This window comes from Hippichthys cyanospilos, chromosome 6, assembly GCF_059441005.1.
Source record: "Hippichthys cyanospilos isolate Australia breed blue-spotted pipefish chromosome 6, RoL_Hcya_1.0, whole genome shotgun sequence".
NCBI lineage: Eukaryota > Metazoa > Chordata > Actinopteri > Syngnathiformes > Syngnathidae > Hippichthys > Hippichthys cyanospilos.
The window spans coordinates 22,757,062-22,776,877 of record NC_142374.1 but is presented as its reverse complement, the minus strand read 5'-3'; the positions used below and the strand labels follow the sequence as shown (position 1 = coordinate 22,776,877).

The window sequence follows — 19,816 nt, the reverse complement described above, 5'->3', positions numbered from 1 at the left end:
TTCCCACGCAGAGAACTCTGGGAAAACGAGTCCAAGGCGTTTAATAATTCAAGCCCCTCATTATTTGTTACTTCACCACCGCTCACAAGATGCCGGCCGTACACCACAAACTACTCCTCGAGGACGCTTTGGTGGACAGTCCTCAAGTAAGCCTGTGATGTTTTTTCTCTTCGTTTCGTCAAATATACGCCACAAAATGCTCAACAATAATATACGATGCTAGTTAGCTAACTAGCATGGGCTGCTCCTGTTTTGTAGGCAATAATGACAGCACCCAGTCGTTCCACTGTTACAATGGCGATATGAATCACCCCTCAACAATGATTGTCACTAAATTTGACGTTTATTTGTGCATTTGGCTTTGTAAACGTGTAGCGCGTCATAGGTGACGCCTGTTGGTTGGCTGAGAGCTAACGTACGAAACTCACGTAAGGATGTTCAATAGCTAAACCACGACATCTCATTAGTACATTTTTGGAGGGGTAAGGGGGGGCAAACTCATTGAATTTGTATCTATTTTATATTTACAAGTGTTTCCTTTATGTATTTTTTGATCGTGTTTTTATTGTTATTACTGTTATGCACATGTAATGCTTTCCTCATGCTTGGGAGGCTTCATGTATTTTTTAAGTGCAACTCATGCTGGAGGCTCATTTCTCTTATTTTCGTTTTTGTTGTCAAAAGAGTAGGAGCCAAACTGCAGGTCAGGACATTCTTGGGTTTGAAGTTAACGGAGTAGTAACACATTAGGAAGACAGATATTATGTAGCTATATCCTTCTGAGCATATTCTTTGCGTTCACTTCTGTGTCTATATTCTCTCAAGAAGCCAGAAAGGTTTATTGTACCTCACATGGAAATTCAAGGATGTCCTCTAATGAGCACACTAGGACTTGGTAGGGTAGCTCCTATGGATCAAAAGATATAGACCAAAAAATGTCTACTACAGTGGATACAAATCAATGGGCTTGGTCTCTTTAAGAATCATGTTGAGATATTTTTGGGAAATTTTATGTAGTGATGCTAGAACGTTTTTGACACCACATTTTTTCTAACACTCACTGTGGGTGTGTTACTGTTTGCCTGGTCACACCCGTTTTAAGTACAAAGACACCCCGTCAGTTTTTGCATTGTGTGCAATGAGAGCCACCTGTCTCTTTGCTTTTGCCTTCTCACCTTTCCAGAACCTTCCAAACATTCATTATCTATAGCGCTCGTTCTCGCCCGAGATCCCATTGAGGATGTGATGTCGAGACCGGATGGTTATAGTTATTTTCAGTGTTGTCCTGCAGCCCACTGAAGTCATTAACATTGCTTGTGTCTTTTTTTTTTTTTCCCAACCCATGGTCCACAGACCCGTTCCTTGCTCAGTGTTTTTGAGGAAGATGCGGCCAATCTCACTGACTACACCAACCAGCTGCTGCAGTCCATGCAGCGGGTCTTCGGAGCTCAGGTATTGACGCTTGGTGTCCTAGTCACAACATTAAGTACATCCAAGCTACTATCCATAATGCAATGAAAAAAAAAACATATCAATAATTCTGCATTGCAATTTTTTTTTTTTTTGAATTGCTGCAAAACTGGACCTTACAATGTGCGGGTGTGCCTAATATTGTGGCAAGTGTGTGTGTTTGCATGTAAACCCGCAGTTGTGATCCATTCTGTCTTTGTTTTAAAAAGAGTGAGATGGGTTTGGCCACAGAGCAGCTCTCCAGGCAGCTTCTTGCCTATGAAAAGAAAGTAAGTACACCATTATGTACCCTAAATCCAACTGGGGAATCTAATGTAGCAAAATGTAAATCACATCACAAGCAGTATGTTCATTTTTTTTATTTCTCCGTTTTAGAACTTTGCCCTGGGCAAAGGTGATGAAGAAGTCGTGTCCACGCTGCAGAGCTTTGCTAAAACAGTAGAGGAGGTAAGAAATGTTGTAGTAAATAGAGGAATTTAATATGCATTATTTTTTTCTTTTTATTTAACATTTTAACTCAATCACGGCCATTTACAACTATAGACGTCTAAGACCCCCTTTAAGCAAATGGGCAGTGAATTAAATAGTTAAAAAATATATGAATTAGAATTTTGGGTCATAAAATATGTTCATAATTTTTATTTTCATAAATAAAAGAATACCATATTTTATATGACTTAAATATGTGAAAAATATTAGTTAAAAAAATCTATATTGAACATTATTTAAAAAGAAATAAATTAGCGGTTAGCGTTGAGTGTTTTGCTCAAAGACACCTAAAAAAAATTGTATTAAAAAAACCATTGTTTACAATCATTGTTTTTAGCAGTCTAACCTTCAAGTATGTTATTTAAATCAAAGAGAAAGATACATGACGAATCAGAAGCTAAGAGCTAAACCTCCTAACATTTAAATACACAAATTAGACAAAAGAGCCTCTCATAGCCGTAAATTCCTGAGACCATGCCTATATTTTTGTGTCCACTGTCCATTTTGTCTCAGCAAGACAGCAAAATTAATTGCACCCTTCCAAAACCCATTAGGCATCATTAAAAAGACCAGGATGTCCTCCACTGAGCACAGCAGGACTTAGTAGGGTAACTCCAATGCGTCAAAAGACATAGCGCAAAAACAAATGTCCACTACAGTGGACAAATGAAAAGCCTGGTTCTCGGGAGGACATTAAAGCTACTTTGTTCTTTTATCTGCGCCAATGTTGTTCTTCGTACGAACTTTCCGTAAGTCTTTAAAAAAATGGTGTGACAATCAAAACTGACTCATCTAATTTACTTTTCCTTTGTGGACACAATGGACTCGTTGAGCACGAGTTTACGTCTTTTTATTATCGGTTTGTGTTAAACACTAACTTAGGGCATGCAAGGGTCATTTCCAAGGATGAATTAGCACCACCGCTGCACTTAATCTGGTGAACTTTAGCCCCGGTTACGTTGATGGAGTGCCTGCTTGAAGATAAGCGCAGAGGATTAATTGCGCTATATGCGGCGCGGTCCGCTTTTGGAAAGTTGTTGTTATTGTGGCAAACTTCAGAAGTATTTCACGTCATGTGGACTCTTAAGATGTTAGGCCTCGATGTGTCTCGCGTGTGTGTTCTCATGTCCTTGGCATATTTTTCTGCACAATGCGTTCGGCGCCATCCAGCTGAACTCGCTGCACTTGGAGCTCGCCAACCAGATGGCTGACACCATGGTCTTTCCCTTGATCCAGTTCAGAGAGAAAGATCTTACGGGTACACGCACACACTCATGGCGCTAATTTGCCACCGCATGGATGGACAAATTCTTGGCGTATAGCTGTTGATCAATGTTTTTTTTTTTAAGCAGCACATCTTGAAACTTGGAAAACACCCCTGCAAAAAGGATGCTTATTGAGTTCAATTTTCACATATTGTGCTCCAATACTTTTGTGAAAATAAGTGCAATTTACCACGATTTGAGATAAAGCCCACATCATATTGTCTCGTGATGGGAATTTCAATCCTCCTGAACCACCTGTGAAATTGTTTTTACTCCCTTGGATCAGGGGTGTCGAAATTATTTTTATCGTGGACCACATTGTAGTTATACTTTCTGTCAGAGGGCCAGAATGAGAGTGTTGTATTCAAATATTCAACATAAAATGTCAGACCTGTTCTCAAAAAAAGACATAATTATAAATAAATATTTGTCCAGAATAAAATATTCAACTTGAAATGTCATTTTATGGGATCATAGTAGAGATCCATTCACAGACAGGTGACGAGCGGGGATCATGACAAATTGGGTTGAACCATTCATGTATGGGGGACAATCTGGGTTTTCAAAATAATGAAATTAAATTACCCGCTGACCATAAAATTCGTTTAACGAGCTTATATTTTCCTGAAACATTTAATTACTTCAATAATTATTTTTAAAGAAATTTTGCATGTTTGTTATATTTAAAATCTTGAATAATTGGGTAATCTGGGGTACCCTACATTTGAGAACCGCTGTAGGAAATGATGCTCTTTGTTTATAGTTGAAGGTGTATTAAATTTCCACTGCATCTTAAACCGAGAGTGCCATCTAGTGGAGTAAAAAAATATCACAAGTGGTTGAGGAGGCTCCATTTGCCCACCATTAATTTTGACTTTATTTACTTAACATTTCTGTCGCAGTGAGGCGCCCGATTAGTAAATCTAATATTTATTTATTGTTCTTACCATTTCAGTATGATAATGCATATATTTGGAGACTTTACAAAAGACGTTTGGACAATTACAGACCAAAAGAGCAAAATCTGGAAGCTATTACAGACCGACCTGCATCTGTTCTTCCGTCTTAACTTCCTGAATAAATTACCAGCCGTCTGAGTACTTTTTTCAGGAGCTCTGCATAAATCGATGTCCAGCTGTCCCATAAAAAAAAAAAAACACGTTTTACATAACAATCAGTTTGCGAAGTGACTTTGGCTTGCGCTCATCTTTTGCAGAGATAAGCACGCTGAAAGAAATCTACGGCATCGCCACAGACGGCAAGTTCGCAAATCACATCCAAAAAAAACGCGTTTTTATCATTCGTCTCTCATCCCCGCCTCATTTTTCCATCGTCTTATGCAGAGCACGAGGCAGCCATGGTCAAGTACAGCCGTTTACCCAAAAAGAGGGAGAATGAAAAGGTAGCGTTTGCCCGCCCACTATTCATCTCCAATGCACCCGCAGGGCTCTCGTCCGCAAGTCAAATAATCGTAATAAATCCGTGTGGGCGATCAAGCTGAAGGCGGATTTGGTGAAGGAGGTGGCGTACACTCGCAGGAAGCAGCACCAGGCCTCGCTGCAGTATTATTGCGCCCTCAACGCCCTGCAGTACCGCAAGAGGGTGGCCATGTTGGAACCCATGCTTGGCTACACACAGGCACAGGTACGAAAGCGATATTTTTTTTTTTGCTATATTACAAGCGTCTGTTGTGCTTTCACAGGTTCTTTTTTTCAAGAAAGGACTGGAGCTGGTGTCAAAGAAGTTGGACAACTTTCTCTCGTCTGTGTCCAACATGACGAAAAAGTAAAGAGGCGCCGTGACAGGTTGAGTCCCCCTTTCGAGTTTGGCTTTTAAAGCCGGCGTGTTCAGCATCCAGGCCCAACTGGACGCCGAAGCCGAGGCCATGCGCACGTCGCAGAAGGAGCTGCTCTCCGTGGACGACTCGGTCTACATGCTCGACGGGGACTCGGAACCTGTCAACCGCACGCTCATCCAGAAGGCCGGCTTCCTCAACATCAGGAAGTAAGAACCATTCGCTATCTCCTCAGGTTTCTCGCCAGGAAGAAGAGTTTTGCTCAGCGACTTGCTCAAAGGCTCGCTGCGTAGTTTTAAGCCTGCTTTTTAAAGGCTAGTAAAAACGAGGACGTTTTTTTAGAGGTTACGCAGAAATTCAAGTTGAGGGTCAACTGGTGGCACTTGGGAGAGTCACAAATTAAATTTAAAGTCACGGGTTCTCATTAAGACGCCAACATGTCCCCGAGTGGGCCGGAAACACTGACCTTTCGGGTAATTGCTAAAATGTGCGAACCCACTGCGACTTTCGAAATGTAATTATACGCTAATGTCGTGGTTTTTCAACCATTTTTCAGTTGTTTTTTTTTTTTTTTAGTCAAGTATTCCTAACTAGCGCATAGCACTTCAGAGTGCTATGTCACCTGTGCCTGATTTAATCAACTTTGGAACTATATTTCTCGTTTTATATCTAGGCATTGTTCTTCAGAATTCTTAGAAGATTGTTCCTGCATCATGTGTTTTTTTTTCTGCCAGAAAATTCCGTCACTGACGATGCACGTTTGTTAAACTTGATGAAGTAAAAGCTTACATCATTTTGCTGACGATTCATGAACACACAATTCAGCTAGAGTTTGCTTCATGATTCAATTCATTTGCTCTTAAGTTGAAAAGAATGAAAAATTGTTCCTCTAATGACATAAGTGTCAAACTTTAGTCCTCGAGGGCCGGTATATTGCATGTTTTCCATGCTTCTTTCTAAAATACACCTGATTCGAATGATTGGGATCGTTTTCAAGTTCCTGCAGTTTTGCTGGTAAACTATATTATTTGAATCAGGTGTTTTGGGGAGAGAAAAGATGAAGAGATGAAATGTTTCACGTTACTATCATTTAAAAACCACTGCTCTCATGAATTAAAACACAACTCAACGTTCACGCGTGGGCTTAAACCACCAACCTTTCGGTTAACAGGCGATCGCAGCGCAGAGACATCCCAACACTTATGCGTCAAAATTACCGCCACGTATTTTGCCCTTCTCCTACTATACTTTACAAAGTACCGGTAAGTCATACACAGTGGATTTTGAATTCATTCCAAAGAGATATATCTGTAAAACATTTACGTCGTCCCTGGGTGGGCTCGAACCACCAACCTTTCGGTTAACAGCCGAACGCGCTAACCGATTGCGCCACAGAGACCTGCGGCAGTAGTCTGGTTCTCCTCTTAAAGCCAAGTGAGCTGACAGCATAATTACAAGCTGAGCAATTGTGTGACTGCGTTGAGTTGAGGCAGGAAAGAAGCAAGCTTGTTTTCCTTGCATACGCTCAGCTGACGCACGAGGCTTGTGAATAACGCCTCGGAACTTGCAAATGAAGGCCGAGTTCACACCAGAAGGACGCCAGTTTTTTTGTTTTATGCAAACGCGGATCCGGAGAGTTGGAATTTCACTTCTTTGGCTTGTGCGTTAGAGGCTATTTGTAAATAAACAAAGCTCTATGGAGGTAATCTCACAAAAATTGGAAGATTACACATATGAATCCCAAACACGTCCCTGGATGGGCTCGAACCACCAACCTTTCGGTTAACAGCCGAACGCGCTGACCGATTGCGCCACAGAGACACGCAAGAAGTAGAATAATCATAATTTTTTACAGTACAGGATATATTATTTCCCCATTTTTTTTGTAGGGGGGATGTAAAATCTGTTCTCAATGTAGCAGATACACAACGGGCTATCCGTCCCCGGGTGGGCTCGAACCACCAACCTTTCGGTTAACAGCCGAACGCGCTGACCGATTGCGCCACAGAGACACGCTTTCCCTTTCCCTGACCCGCGTGCGAATGTCCATTCCTGTCTCCAGTAAAACCGGCCTGGTGACCACAGCCTGGGACCGCCTGTACTTCTTCACTCAGGGGGGCAACCTCATGTGCCAGCCGAGGGGAGCCGTGGCGGGGGGCATGGTCCTGGACCTGGACAACAGCTCGGTCATGGCCATCGAGTGCGAAGACCGACACTACTGTTTCCAGATCACCACCCCGTCTGGAAAAGCGTACGGATGCTCACCCTAGTCCACCCCCCTTCCCCCGCATGTTTATTTATTTATTTATTGATTCATCTTCTCCAGGTCCATGATTCTGCAAGCGGAGAGCAAGAAGGAATATGAAGAAGTAAGAACCAAGGCTCTACCAAAGAGAGCTTTTTTTTTTTTTTTTTTTTTCCATCAACCTAATTATGGGATGTACCGAAAACATTGTCCTGAGTATTTATCTTGCAGTACTTTTTTTTTTTTTTCCAATTCCCATTTGACATGTACTACTTCAAAATGTGCAGAGGCTTTGGAGTTTTTCAGAATTTCTGAAGTGCATATCAAAAACGTGATTTAGTCTTTTGGGAAATGACATCAACATTGTAATTGATTACCCTTATGAGGTGGTTCACGTCAGGATTAACCCTTTCACTCCCATAAACGATTTCTATACACATGTTGTTTAGTGTCCAGAAACTCGATAGCGAGTATTTATTTATATGTATTTTTTCATTTTTCTGTTTGGGGCTTGAGGAGGATCTAAAATAGGCTGGTACTGAATTAGTTAACGAACAGACCGGGAAAATCTGCATAAATATTGTCCTGTTGGACCCTCTAACAATTTCTTGAGAAATTCATTTATTCATAGTCCCACGTGCCTCTTGTATGACAACGTGAGTAAAAATAATGTTGGTTGAATTTGAACTGAAAGCTTATGCATATTCTTACAATTAATCCAACCACTGTTTTATTCAGTGTAGTATTCATATCTCACAACTTACCGGAACCTTTTCGAATATTTGAATAACAAGTTTGTGTTGTTTTTCAGTTCGTGTTTGGATTTATGACCTATTTTTTTTATAGTGTTGTTTTCCCACTCGGGTGACAAATAGCTTTCATTTGGAAGTGCAGCGACGCCTCACAAAACCCAACCCACAAAATATGCTTTATTATACAGTACGGGCCAAAAGTTTGGAAACATCTTCTCATGCAATGCGTTTTCTTCATTTTTATGATTTTTACATTGTAGATTTTCTCTGAAAGCTTCAAAACTTGTCTCCTTAGTGTGAAGTTTTTTTTGCAGAAGTCTTGTTGCCGTTTTGGCTATCAGTCAAGTTGTCGTGACTTTCACAGCCGAATCCTCAAGTCGTGTCTCTTGTCTTTCCTCCTCAGTGGATTTGCACTGTGAACAACATCTCCAGACAGATTTACCTGACGGACAACCCGGAGGTATAGGAAACACTTCAATATCTCACTTTTTTTTTTTTTCCCCAACTGTAAACATTTTGTGTTTTTGGCAGGCCGTGGCCATCCGATTGAACCAAACCGCCATCCAGGCCGTCACCCCCGTCACCAGCTTTGAAAAGAGGCAGGAGGGCGAGGCCGATCCCGATAGGTCTGTTCATGTTCTGCAGAACAACTTTTGCACTTGATAAAACTATATTTTGTTTGTTTTTAACATTTTTATTTGGCTGTGAGAAATTGGAAACTGAAAAAAAGACTGATTATGGCTTGCGTAGTGAGTTTGTGCTCCAGACGTAAAACAGTCTGCTTTCAAAAGGAATGCCTTAAACATCTGCTTTCAAGCATTGGTGGTTCAGTGGTAGAATTCTCGCCTGCCACGCGGGAGGCCCGGGTTCGATTCCCGGCCAATGCAACTTACTTTTTTTTTTTTTTTACCTGTTAAGTGTCAACTGTCTTTGTTGAAATTCCACTCACGTAAAATAGGCAAATGGCAACAATAAATTCTACAAAGTAATCCAAAATGTGTATTGCATTGGCCGGGAATCGAACCCGGGCCTCCCGCGTGGCAGGCGAGAATTCTACCACTGAACCACCAATGCATGAGGACAAACATTTGGGACAGCCATTTTGAAAGCAGAATCCTTTACTCTTTTTCATAGCAGTACTTCTCAAATAGTAAGAATTATTTCAGGCACTTTGATGCACATGTAACTTGTATAAACTTATAGCAAAAAATTATAGTATAAACTTGATATCATAAAGTTAAAATGAGTTTGACACCCCTGTGCTAATGTTAGCATTACCTGTTGCTACCGTTATGTATTGTTTCGCGTAGTCACAATCTTACTGCTGCTGTCCATCTCAACATGCTTTTGTTAAAATATATTGATAAAATATTTTTGGGGGGTTCTAGAGTTGCAATTTAAGAGGTGTAGTGTGAGCTAAAGGTTCCCATGAAATCGAACACGAATGATTGGATTTATTGTGGCCTTTTGTTTGGCCTTCTTTGGATAATTTCAGCTTTGTTTTCACAGCGTTGGTGGTATAGTGGTTAGCATAGCTGCCTTCCAAGCAGTTGACCCGGGTTCGATTCCCGGCCAACGCAGATACGTTTTTTTCCCCCCCTTGACGCATGACAATATTTTTTTAAACCACTTTTTTTAAATACATTTGTGGAAGCCATTTTCATCCATCCATCCACAGTTTTGCGGTCCGTGGCATATACTAAAAGTAATCAATTAATGTTAGTACAAAAGTAATCAATTACCTTAAGTTCTAAAGTGCCTACCTTTAAGTACTAAAGTACCAAAAGAACGTAATTGTAATATTTTAATGTATAAAGTAAATGATGAGTATCGCAAATGAAGTACTTGAAGTAATTCATTTTGGTACTTACATTCTAAACCAATCAATAACTTTAGGTACTAAAAGTAATTCATTCCTGTAAATGTATAAACTTTGTACATGTAAAGTCTATCAATATAGATAATGTGTATAAATATATAAACTTCCTTGTTTTTTTATCTTTTTATCATGTTGCATTATGCCACCCATTGCAGAGCCAAGCCAGGGGGCGTGTACTCCACCAGCGCCGCCTCCCAGAAGTCCGGAGCCGGTCTCGAGCCGGAAGACCTGATCGCCCCCGGGACGCCCATCCAGTTCGACATCGTGCTGCCGGCCTCGGAATTCCAGGACCAGAACAGGGGGGACGGCAAGTAAGGAGGATGTTGACTCATTTCCTGCGTGTCGGACTCTTATTGGCTTATTATGTCATTTCCAGGAGGCCAAGATGCTTTTAATTTGGTCATAATGGTCCGTAATCGTGATGTTTTTCCTTCCTGGCAGGCGCACAAATCCATTTGGCGAAACGGATGACGACTGTTCCCATGAGAGCGACGGTAAAGATTTTCTGCCTTTGTCGTCACGTCGTTGGAGCTTTTTGTTTGTTTTTGTGGTGATGTAGACAAGCCGTGTGGGCGGGGTGTGCACGCAGACTCCCTTTTGCAGCAGGTGTTCGTCGTGCGTTTCCTGGGCTCCATGGCGGTGCGCTGCGGCGACAACCAGGAAGTGATCTACGAGGCCATGAGGCAGGTGCTCGCCGCCAGGGCCATCCACAACATCTTCAGGACCACTGAGTCGCACCTGATGGTGACCAGCAGCAGCCTACGGTAATGGATGGTCAAATTGCGCTGTTAACCGCTAACCCATAAGAGGAGATATGCCATAACTATGACAATTAGATCAATTTACTGTATTTTCCGCACTATAAGGCGCACCTAAAAGCCTTAATTTTTTTAAAAAGCTGATGGTGCGCCTTATAATCAATAATATCAATAATATGGAAACATTTTAAACTATGTCATTAATTGTGGTGCGCCTTATAATCCGGTGAGCGTTATATATGGATCAATATTGAGATTGGGATTGGTAGATGGGGGATGAAGTGATAAAGTAAGCTTTACCTGTTTCTTTTGTGTGTTTACAGTTGAACAAGGTTGATCATAATGACAATGAGTTATTATGCTATTGAGAGTTTAGAATTATTATTTGAGTTATTATTGTTATTACTTTGAGTATTACTATATTGTGATTGAAAAAGTTTTAAAATAAGTCATTAATTGAGGGTGCGCCTTATAATCCGGTGCGCCTTATGGAAAACGTTTTAAAATATGTCATTAGTAGAGGGTGCGCCTTAAAATCCCGTGCGGCAAATACGGTACTCATTTGCTCCCAAAAACGTTTTTATACGTGTTTTTTATACACATATATATGTAGATATATATACATATATATATGCATGTATATATATTTGTATTTTCTTTGTCTAAATAGGCTGATCGACCCACAGACTCAAGTCACAAGAATAAGCGTAAGTCGCGCGCGGAGTCGGCGTTTTTTCCTTTTCCGCGGGTTTGACGTTGCCGTGACACAATTGTTGGGTTGTTTCCAGTTCCAGCTGGGGGAGGTGTGTCACTTTGCGGCCCACCAGGAGAACAGCAGGCTGATGGGCTTGGTGGTGGAAGGCCGCGCCTGGAGCGGCGGCGGGAGCGCTCAGGACCACAACGAAGGGGGCGAGCCCTCTTTTACCGCCTTTGTCTTTGAGAGCAACACGGAGGGAGAGAAGGTGCCGTTTTATTGAGGTTTTTACGTGCTTTTCAGAGTCCAGACATTGAATTTAATTCAATCAATTTGGTGCCTAATTAGAATTGATTGAAAGAATAAGTACTCAAGTAATCACTAAAATAAGCAAATTACCTTTGTATCTAATTATCATTTAACAATTTGTAACTGATTACTTTAAATACTAAAGTTAAAGCAAATTAATTACTATAAGTAAAAGTAAAAAATAATCAATTACTTCAGTTCATGATTGTCTAAATTACTTCAGTACGATACTAATTACCAAGTAATTGTTAAACAGTAATTACAAAGGTAATTGAATACTTCAGGTCATTAAATATTACTTTTGATTGAAATTAATTAGGTACTCAAATACTAAAAGGATCAGTAAAGTAATCAAACAGTTTTGTACCTAATTACCTAAAACAATAAATTACTTTAGCGCTGAATTATATAAAGTAATAACTTGCATTAGCCCTTTATTACAATTGACCAATTAGGTACTGAAGTGATTAGCGCTAAAGTAATTGGTACATTATTATCCTTTTTTTTGGAATAGTAATTGATGACTTAAAGTACTAAAGGAAATCAATTACTATAGGTACAAGTAAAAAAGTAATTAGTAACTTCATATATTGAAGTATTAAGGTAATTTAAAAAATGAACATCTCTCTGCTTTGACTACAGATATGCTACACCATGAGCTTGGCTAAGGATATTACAGAGGCAAAGAAGGTGAGTTTGCCACTACAACGTCCGACATGGAAATTTTTTAAATACTTGAAACATGTAACAACTCTATTTTATTTTGTTATTTATTTTTAAGTTGTTCTCCTCCAACCTGTACAGCATAGCCTCTGTTAGACAACCACACTAGTTTTCATGTAATCCTTCTTAAAAACACATCGAATGGGAAATATATTGGGAAAAAAAGTATTGCTGGGAATTGAAAAGTAGCATGCTAACATTTCGAATAAGTCATGAAAAACATTGCCTGCATCAAGAGGGGGGAAAAAAAAAGGTGCTGCTGCGTTGGCCGGGAATCGAACCCGGGTCAACTGCTTGGAAGGCAGCTATGCTTACCACTATACCACCAACGCGCTGTGCAAACAGCTGGAATGCAGGAAAGTTGGAGCACATGTTTTTGCACCCCCCCCCCCCCCTCCCTAAAAAAAGGAAAAAAAAATCTCCCCACGTCATTGTATGCACATGTATGAAGAGACTCCACTCGACTGTTTAATTTTGCAGTTGCCACGTCATCCTGAGATGTGCTCAGCACTTTCTCCCCGCCCCCTTTTGCAGACTTCCCCTTTTCAGAACATTTCCACATCCCTCTTTTCAGCGCGTTGGTGGTATAGTGGTGAGCATAGCTGCCTTCCAAGCAGTTGACCCGGGTTCGATTCCCGGCCAACGCAGCACTAGCCTTTTTTTTTTTCTTCTTCTTCCCTCTTCTCAATGCAGTCAATTTTCTTCAAGTCGTATTTGAAATGTCAACAAAACAAAGCCTACATTTTAATTGCCAACAAATGTCATTTCATTTAATTTTAGATAATAACATTCAATGATGGCTGTATATGGTCAATGACTATTATTCTGAAAGCATAATTATAGAAACCCAACTGAAACTAAACATTTTCAATAGAAGAAATTTGAATAAAAACGAACAAATCCACTCTTGAAATGAAGGAAACCTAATGAAAATGTCATTGCTATTATTTTAATTGTTTTTTTTTTACGGATGTAGTTCATGCGTATTGCTAGTGCTTTATTTTGATGGAGCTATGAAAGGGTCGTAATTTGGCAGCGACTGACGCAAAAAACTGTCGTAAGTCTAGAAGAAGCGCCAACTCCAGAGGAAGGAACGTGGTTCAATCAAAATTTAGGCAAAACCAAAGTTTAGCTTTTTATTTAGCAAACAATTGTCCAGCACTTGGTTGAGAAGGGCTCGAGGTGCGTATCATTTTGGATTCATCGTGATATTTTTTATTTTGTTTTTGACGTACAACATAGTAAAAACAGCATTTGTAGTCTCCAATTTACTCCACTAGAGTGTGCTAACGTACTTCGAGTAACTGCTATAGTGCAAGGTTCACTTTTTACAGTAAATGAATCGTTTTTTTTGTTTCCTTTTGTAGATTATTGGTTGCATTTCCTGTTCGTTTGTATTTTAGCGAAGGGGAAAATAAACAAAACGGTGAACCATCAGTTAAAGAGACCAACTTTATTCCAACCGGGGATACTACACATAACACTTGAAAAATACAGTCAAAATTCGTGATGGGCTTGTATTGATATTTCTGTAATTTTAAAACATCATTTTCCAATTATTTTGGGTCGTCCTCAAGGAAAATGCTTTTATAGAATATCTTCCTATTTGTGTCCATTGTAGTGGACGTTTCACTTTTCACTCTTTGATTTTAGGCGCCGCCTCTGGCCGCTGTTGATATTACATTTTGTAGTGAGGAAGGGCGGTGGAGCTTCAGTTGAGAGCAGTCACTGTGCTCTTGGTTTAAATTTAAAGGCTAGTGGAATGGAAATGGATGACATTTCCTCTGCAGTTTTAAAGCAATAGGGCCACCTAGAGGTGCTAAAATGTATCACAATTGCTTCATGGGGCTTCATTTTCATCACACGTTTTTTTTGTTTTGTTTTTGTTTTGTTTTTTTCTCCCAGGATCCTGCAGCTCTGGCTCAAATCATGAAGAACATGCCGCTCAGCAACGATGGCAAATTCCTGTTGCTGGACGCAGAGAGCAGCGATACGCCCGACGGGGACGGACTTGACGACCTAGAATCAGAGGCCTAGTTCAAAAATATACAAGAACCGGGACTGGATTTGACCCCAAGGTGTGTCCACTGCTGGAACCTCAATGTGGTACTTTCCGGGTCTCACCTTTTTTGATAACTTTTTAGTTGTTTAGCATGACCGTACACGTCAGCCCGTTTGGGTCCGAGTCCTATTTGCTAAATGCCGCAACGATCCAGTTGGAACTGCATTTTGGAATTGGAATTTTGGGGGCGACCAAACCCGTGAAATTTATTGTACTTTAAACTTCAATCCATCTGATCTGCGGTTTAAAAAGTCACTAACTGGTTTAACGAAGGAAACGTTTAATCTGTGATTATTTGCGTACCACTAGAGGGAGCCGATGTATCACCTTTCAAAAGTAGGTACCCAAGGCCTCTAACGGCAGTTAGTGTTGGTTCAACGAAGCCTCGTGAAGCACTTGTGATTTTTTTTGTAACTTCTATTGATTGTGCTCTTGGTTGAAATATAAAGGCTAATGAAATGGACATTTAAAGCAGTGAAAAGTATCACAAGTGGTTCACAAGGCTTCCGTTCTCCATCACTAACGGCAGGGATGGCAAAGGGAAGCTTCATGAAGCACTTGTGACTTTTTCTCCTCCTCAAGATGGTGCTCTTGGTTTAAAAATGACCGCTATTGCAATGGTAACGTATTACATTTCCACTGAAAAGGAAAGTCGCCATAGCTAAGAAGCTTTGACTTTCTAAAGAGTACCGATGGGAAAACGAAGCCTCGCGAAGCACATGAAGCACTTGATTGTTTTTTTTCCTCCCTTAGATAGTGCTCTTGCTTTCAGGATGAAGGCTAATGCATTTTCAAACCAAGTTTGCCATCTATAGGAGGAAAAAAAATAGAGCGTGCTTCATAATGCTTCATTTTCTCAAAACAAGAAACACAAATCCAAGCAAGCGTGATTCACTTTTCATTTTCGAAAGACTAATTAGTAAAAGTGATTATGCTATTCGGCTAACTTTTTATTTTTATTTTATAAGAAACATGAATGCCTCCCAGTTTACAGGAAGCACACAGCACTTCTTGGGTTTGAGCTCCAGTGCACCCTCTAGTGGTATAATTTGATATAGCAGCCATTAATCTTGAGCTCAACTTGGTAAATAGTGATGAATCTTTTGTGTAGGTTTACATCAATTTTTTACTTCAGACTTGTGTTGTTTCTTGCTTGCGTGTACATTTTACTACAGTGGTACCTTGACTTAAGAGTTTGCTCTTAAATCAAATCGTTTTACCCCATTCAAATGATCTGAGATTAATTGGGTCCATCGCAATAATAAAACACAATACAATGAAATGACGTTTGCATGAAATGTTATTACTCTGTGTAGGATTTGTGTGCCTTTAAGGGGCGTGGCCTAGTCAATCAAGTTAATCTGTGCTTGAGCAGCAGCCTGTGAGTCTATACATTCTTTTTTTTTACATTTTTTGTGTTGGTTCTGCTCAGTAAAAAAAAAAAAAAAAAAAAGCTACATTCCAGGGCATTACAGGAGTGATAGGGAAACGAAGCCTCATGAAGCACTTGTGCTATTTTTTTCTTCCTCGGGATGGTGCCCTTGTTTTGAATATAAAGGCTAGTGCAATGCTAATGTTTTACATTTCCATTGCATTTAAAAGCAAGAGTGCCACCTAGGGGAGCTAAAAAGTATCAGGTGTGCTTCGCGAGGCTTCATTTTCCCATCACCACGTTACTGTACGGTACACCACTTTTATCGCACAAAAATTTCAAACAAGGGCCGAGTCAGGTACCACTGTACTTGAAATTCTTTACTCATGTACATTTTGCACACGAAAAAAAGGGTTAAATATGCGTTGTGAAAATGCGTTTTGAAGGTTGCGGATTGCACTAATGAACGAATGGAACATTCCGTCCCGGCGGCGGCGGACGGGACGCCAATGGCGTATTTTTGCATGAGGCCGTAAACCAGCCGATTGTCACGTAACATCCGATTTCTTGGTTATTTTCGAGAACATCGTCCGTGTGTCAGCTCCGGTGTGCTGTTGACATTAAAAACCATAAAAGCCATTGCGACTCGATTTACTACCTGTGTTTGTGTGTGTGTACTGTTAATGCGTTTTTATATATTTTGGTGTATGTATGATGTCATGTTGTTTGTTTTAGCCGGTTTTAATAGCGGAAAAAAATCCTTTTTTTCTGAAGAAAAAAAAGGCATGGTTGTTATCTTTTTTAAAAAAAAGGCTTTACTATACATGGTCTTTCTTTTTTTATAAAGTCTTACTATACATGGTCGTTTTCATTTTTAAAAAAAGGCCTTACTATCGTAGTTTTTTAAAAAAAGGTCCCACTATAAAGTTTTTATTTAAAAATAAAAGGCCTTACTATACATGTTTTTTTTTTTTTTTTAAAAAGTCCTTACTATACGTTTTTTTTTTTCTTTTTAAAAAAGTCTTACCATACATGGTCGATTTTATTTAAAAAAAAATACTTACTATGCATGGTCGTTTTTTCTTTAAAAATAATACGGCTTGCTATACAGTCTTTTTTTTTAAAGTCTTACTATACATGGTTGTTTTCATTTTTTAAAAAAGGCTTTACTATACATGGTCATATTTAAAAAAAAAAGTCGTCACGATAGTCGTTTTTATTTAAAAATAAAAGGCCTTGCTATACGTAGTCTTTTTTTTCTGAAAAAAAGTCCTACTATACATGGTTGTTTTTATTTTTAAAAAAAACTTACTATACATGGTGGTTTTTACTTTTTAAAAAAAAACCTTTACTATACATGGTCTTTTTTTGGGGAGAAAAGCCATGGTCATTTTTATTTAAAAATAAAAGGCCTTACTATACTTTTTTTTTTTTACTTTTCATCATATCAGAAGCTGAAGTAAAACGAGTTGCTCAGAAATGTTTATTTATTCATTTTCCATACAGTGGTTTTTGTAGGCAAATTGCGCCACCCCATGGTGAAACATTGTACAAATGAAACTAAAAGTAGTGATGGGGAACAAAAAAGCCTCATGAAGCACTTGTCATTTTGGTTTTTTCCTCCTGCAAATGGTGCTCTTAGGTTTAAGTATGAAAGCTAATGCAATTCCATTTCACTGAATGTTAAAACCAAGAAGGCCACCAAGAGTCCTCAAGTGCTTCACGAGGCCTCGTTTCCCCATGAATCCGCTCAAGAGTCTTTGTAGTAGTTGTTGAAGTTGATGCGTAGGAGGAAATCTTCCAAATGAGGTTGGTAGCCCCTGTTCACCAGCTTGGTCACCACTGAAAAAAGCCAACAGGGTGACGAGGTCAAAGGTCGGCGGCCGCGAGGCGCGCGGGGGGGGGGGTCGCCGGCGGCTCACCTTTGAAGAGGAAGTGCGAGTAGTACTTGAAGGTGTTGTAGGACTGCTGCATGGCGATGAAACCGGGGTGCACCGCCTCCCCCTGCTGGCTGGCCCAGGGCAGCGCGATAAGCTGAGCGCGGAACTTCAGGATCAGGCTGAAGATGCTGTGGATGATGTTCATCACCGGGGCCGCCTTCTCTGTCAGCAAAGCCCTGGGGGGTGAAAAAAAAAATACAATCAATAAATGAGTTATTTTTTCAAAGCCTTGCTATAGATTAATATTTAAAATGCATGTCAGTCATTGTCGTCGTCATAATCGTCATTATCGTCGTAATCGCTATTGTCATGTCTTCATCGTTGTCATTGTTATTGTCATCCTCGCCGTTGTCGTCATAGTCATCATCGTCATTATCAACATCGTTGTCGCCGCAGTCGGCGTTATCGTCGTCGTCATTATCGTTGTCATCGTTTTTGTCATTATTGTCATTGTCGTGGTCGTTATCGTCGTCAACAGTATCGTCGTCACTGTCGTCTTAATCGCTGATGTCATCATGTCGGCGCCGTTGTTATCGTTATCGTCGTCAGTCATCGCCATTGTCATCGTTGTCGTCATCAACATTATTGTTGTCATCATTGCCGTCATCGTTGTCATCGTTATCAGTTTTTGTCATTATCATTGCCGTGGTCATTGTCATCGTTGTCATCATCGTCAACATTATCGTCGCCTTCAGCATTATCGTCATTGTCGTCAACATCGTAAGCGTTGTTGTCGTCAACATCGTAAGCGTTGTTGTCGTCTATCGTCGTCATTATCGTCATATTGTTGCCGTTCTAATCGTCACCGTTACCGTTATCGTCATAGTCGTGGTTGTCGTCATCGTCGTGGTCATCAACATCGCCATGGTTAGCGTTATCGTCGTTATCGCTATCGTTGTTTTTGTCATTATCGTCATTGTCGTGGTCATTGTCAACATTATCGTCGCAGTCAGCATTATCGTCATGGATTTTTTCGTCATTGTCGTCAACATCGCGTTATCGGCGTAATTATCGTCATTGTTGTCGTAATCGTCATTATCGTCATCGTTATCGTCGTGGTCATCAACATCGCCATTGTTAGCGTTATCGTCATTATCGTTAATGTTATCGTTATCGTCATAGTCATGGTTGTCGTCATGGTCATCAACATCGCCATGGTTAGCGTTATCGTCATTATCGTCGTTATCGTTATTTTCATTGTCGTCATAGTCATCACCGTCGTCGTTAAAGTCGTCATCATCATCATCGTCTACATAATCGTAGCTGTCGTCAGCATTATCGTCATCACCGTGGTCGTCATTATCGTTATTTTCGTCATCGTCGTCATCAACATTATCGTAGCCGTCGTTAGCGTCATTATCGTATGTTTATCGTAGGAAAAGAAGGCAAGCGACCTGAAAATAGCCCTGTTGAGGTAGTCCGCGTGCGTGCGGTGGATGGCGTCCAGGTCGCAGGCGGCGGCCATCTTGGCGCTGAACTCGCTCCACGACACCTGCAGGATCTGATTGGCGATGTAACCTTGGATGACCTTGACGAAGTGCTGCATCTCGTGCCGGTACAGCTGCAGCTGGCGGAACTGCACCGAGCGTCCGGCGCCTTTCACCACCGCTGACCCGCAACGTCGGCGACACGTTCGTATTAGCGTCAAAACTACACACCCGTGTCCATATATGGACGTTCTCAAAATGATTCTCCGAGAAAAACTTTGAAATACACATAGTTCCAAAAGTCATAAGCAATTTTTCTACACCAATATAGCAAATTAAGATTACTTCGAAGTCCTTAAATAAAAGAGAAAAAATAGTGACATTTCATTGGCTGTTTGATGGCGTCTGACATTTTGTGATGATGATTTTTTTTGGGGGGGGGTGGGGGTGGGGGGGTGTTCCCAAGGCCAAAATCAATGTTAATGATGTTTTCTAACACGTTTGTTTGAGCCTTTAACGCATGGCCATGCGTATCCCCCGCGCTAGCTTAATGCTAACGATCAATAGCGGCGTCAAGCAATTTTGGCTATGCGTTAAAGGACAAGCTGCCAGAGCGATGCGTCGCTAATCGATAGC

General features: G+C 40.5%; 2 protein-coding genes and 8 non-coding genes across 12 annotated transcripts in view; 4 read left to right on the top strand and 6 right to left on the bottom strand.

The window, feature by feature from the left end:
* Positions 1–7: 7 nt before the first annotated feature.
* On the top strand, positions 8–16,452 carry appl2 (adaptor protein, phosphotyrosine interacting with PH domain and leucine zipper 2). The gene is made up of 21 exons (XM_088417876.1): positions 8–146; positions 1,354–1,452; positions 1,680–1,739; positions 1,846–1,917; positions 3,130–3,217; positions 4,441–4,482; positions 4,568–4,626; positions 4,722–4,868; positions 4,927–5,009; positions 5,076–5,228; positions 7,082–7,270; positions 7,346–7,388; positions 8,420–8,476; positions 8,548–8,642; positions 10,051–10,206; positions 10,337–10,389; positions 10,485–10,659; positions 11,324–11,360; positions 11,442–11,615; positions 12,299–12,346; positions 14,285–16,452. The coding sequence occupies exons 1-21, from the start codon at positions 90–92 to the stop codon at positions 14,414–14,416; spliced, it is 2,019 nt and encodes a 672-aa protein (XP_088274002.1). The 5' UTR covers positions 8–89; the 3' UTR covers positions 14,417–16,452.
* trnan-guu (transfer RNA asparagine (anticodon GUU)) lies at positions 6,345–6,418 on the bottom strand. The gene has a single exon. It is a non-coding gene; the product is annotated as a tRNA-Asn (tRNA).
* Positions 6,767–6,840, bottom strand: trnan-guu (transfer RNA asparagine (anticodon GUU)). The gene has a single exon. It is a non-coding gene; the product is annotated as a tRNA-Asn (tRNA).
* On the bottom strand, positions 6,958–7,031 carry trnan-guu (transfer RNA asparagine (anticodon GUU)). The gene has a single exon. It is a non-coding gene; the product is annotated as a tRNA-Asn (tRNA).
* trnag-gcc (transfer RNA glycine (anticodon GCC)) lies at positions 8,833–8,903 on the top strand. Its single transcript has one exon. It is a non-coding gene; the product is annotated as a tRNA-Gly (tRNA).
* On the bottom strand, positions 9,020–9,090 carry trnag-gcc (transfer RNA glycine (anticodon GCC)). Its single transcript has one exon. It is a non-coding gene; the product is annotated as a tRNA-Gly (tRNA).
* trnag-ucc (transfer RNA glycine (anticodon UCC)) lies at positions 9,525–9,596 on the top strand. The gene has a single exon. It is a non-coding gene; the product is annotated as a tRNA-Gly (tRNA).
* Positions 12,640–12,711, bottom strand: trnag-ucc (transfer RNA glycine (anticodon UCC)). Its single transcript has one exon. It is a non-coding gene; the product is annotated as a tRNA-Gly (tRNA).
* Positions 12,955–13,026, top strand: trnag-ucc (transfer RNA glycine (anticodon UCC)). The gene has a single exon. It is a non-coding gene; the product is annotated as a tRNA-Gly (tRNA).
* Positions 16,453–17,282: 830 nt separating the features above from the next.
* Positions 17,283–19,816, bottom strand: part of tubgcp6 (tubulin gamma complex component 6) — a 28,052-nt gene continuing 25,518 nt past the window's right edge. For all 3 annotated transcript variants that reach the window (XM_088417831.1, XM_088417833.1, XM_088417834.1), the window contains 3 exons: positions 19,148–19,361; positions 17,736–17,929; positions 17,283–17,655 (listed from right to left, as the gene is read on the bottom strand). In XM_088417831.1, the coding sequence (XP_088273957.1) occupies positions 17,564–17,655; positions 17,736–17,929; positions 19,148–19,361 (500 nt within the window). In that variant the 3' untranslated portion in view covers positions 17,283–17,563. The remainder of the gene's footprint in view (positions 17,656–17,735; positions 17,930–19,147; positions 19,362–19,816) is intronic.

Bases quoted from the DNA above. Each gene is read 5' to 3' on its own strand.
- appl2 (XM_088417876.1), top strand. From the start codon at position 90: ATGCCGGCCGTACACCACAAACTACTCCTCGAGGACGCTTTGGTGGAC. The intron at 4,627-4,721 runs GTAGCGTTTGCC...TGGGCGATCAAG, and splicing joins AAAAGAGGGAGAATGAAAAG to CTGAAGGCGGATTTGGTGAA. The intron at 11,361-11,441 runs GTAAGTCGCGCG...GGTTGTTTCCAG, and splicing joins CTCAAGTCACAAGAATAAGC to TTCCAGCTGGGGGAGGTGTG.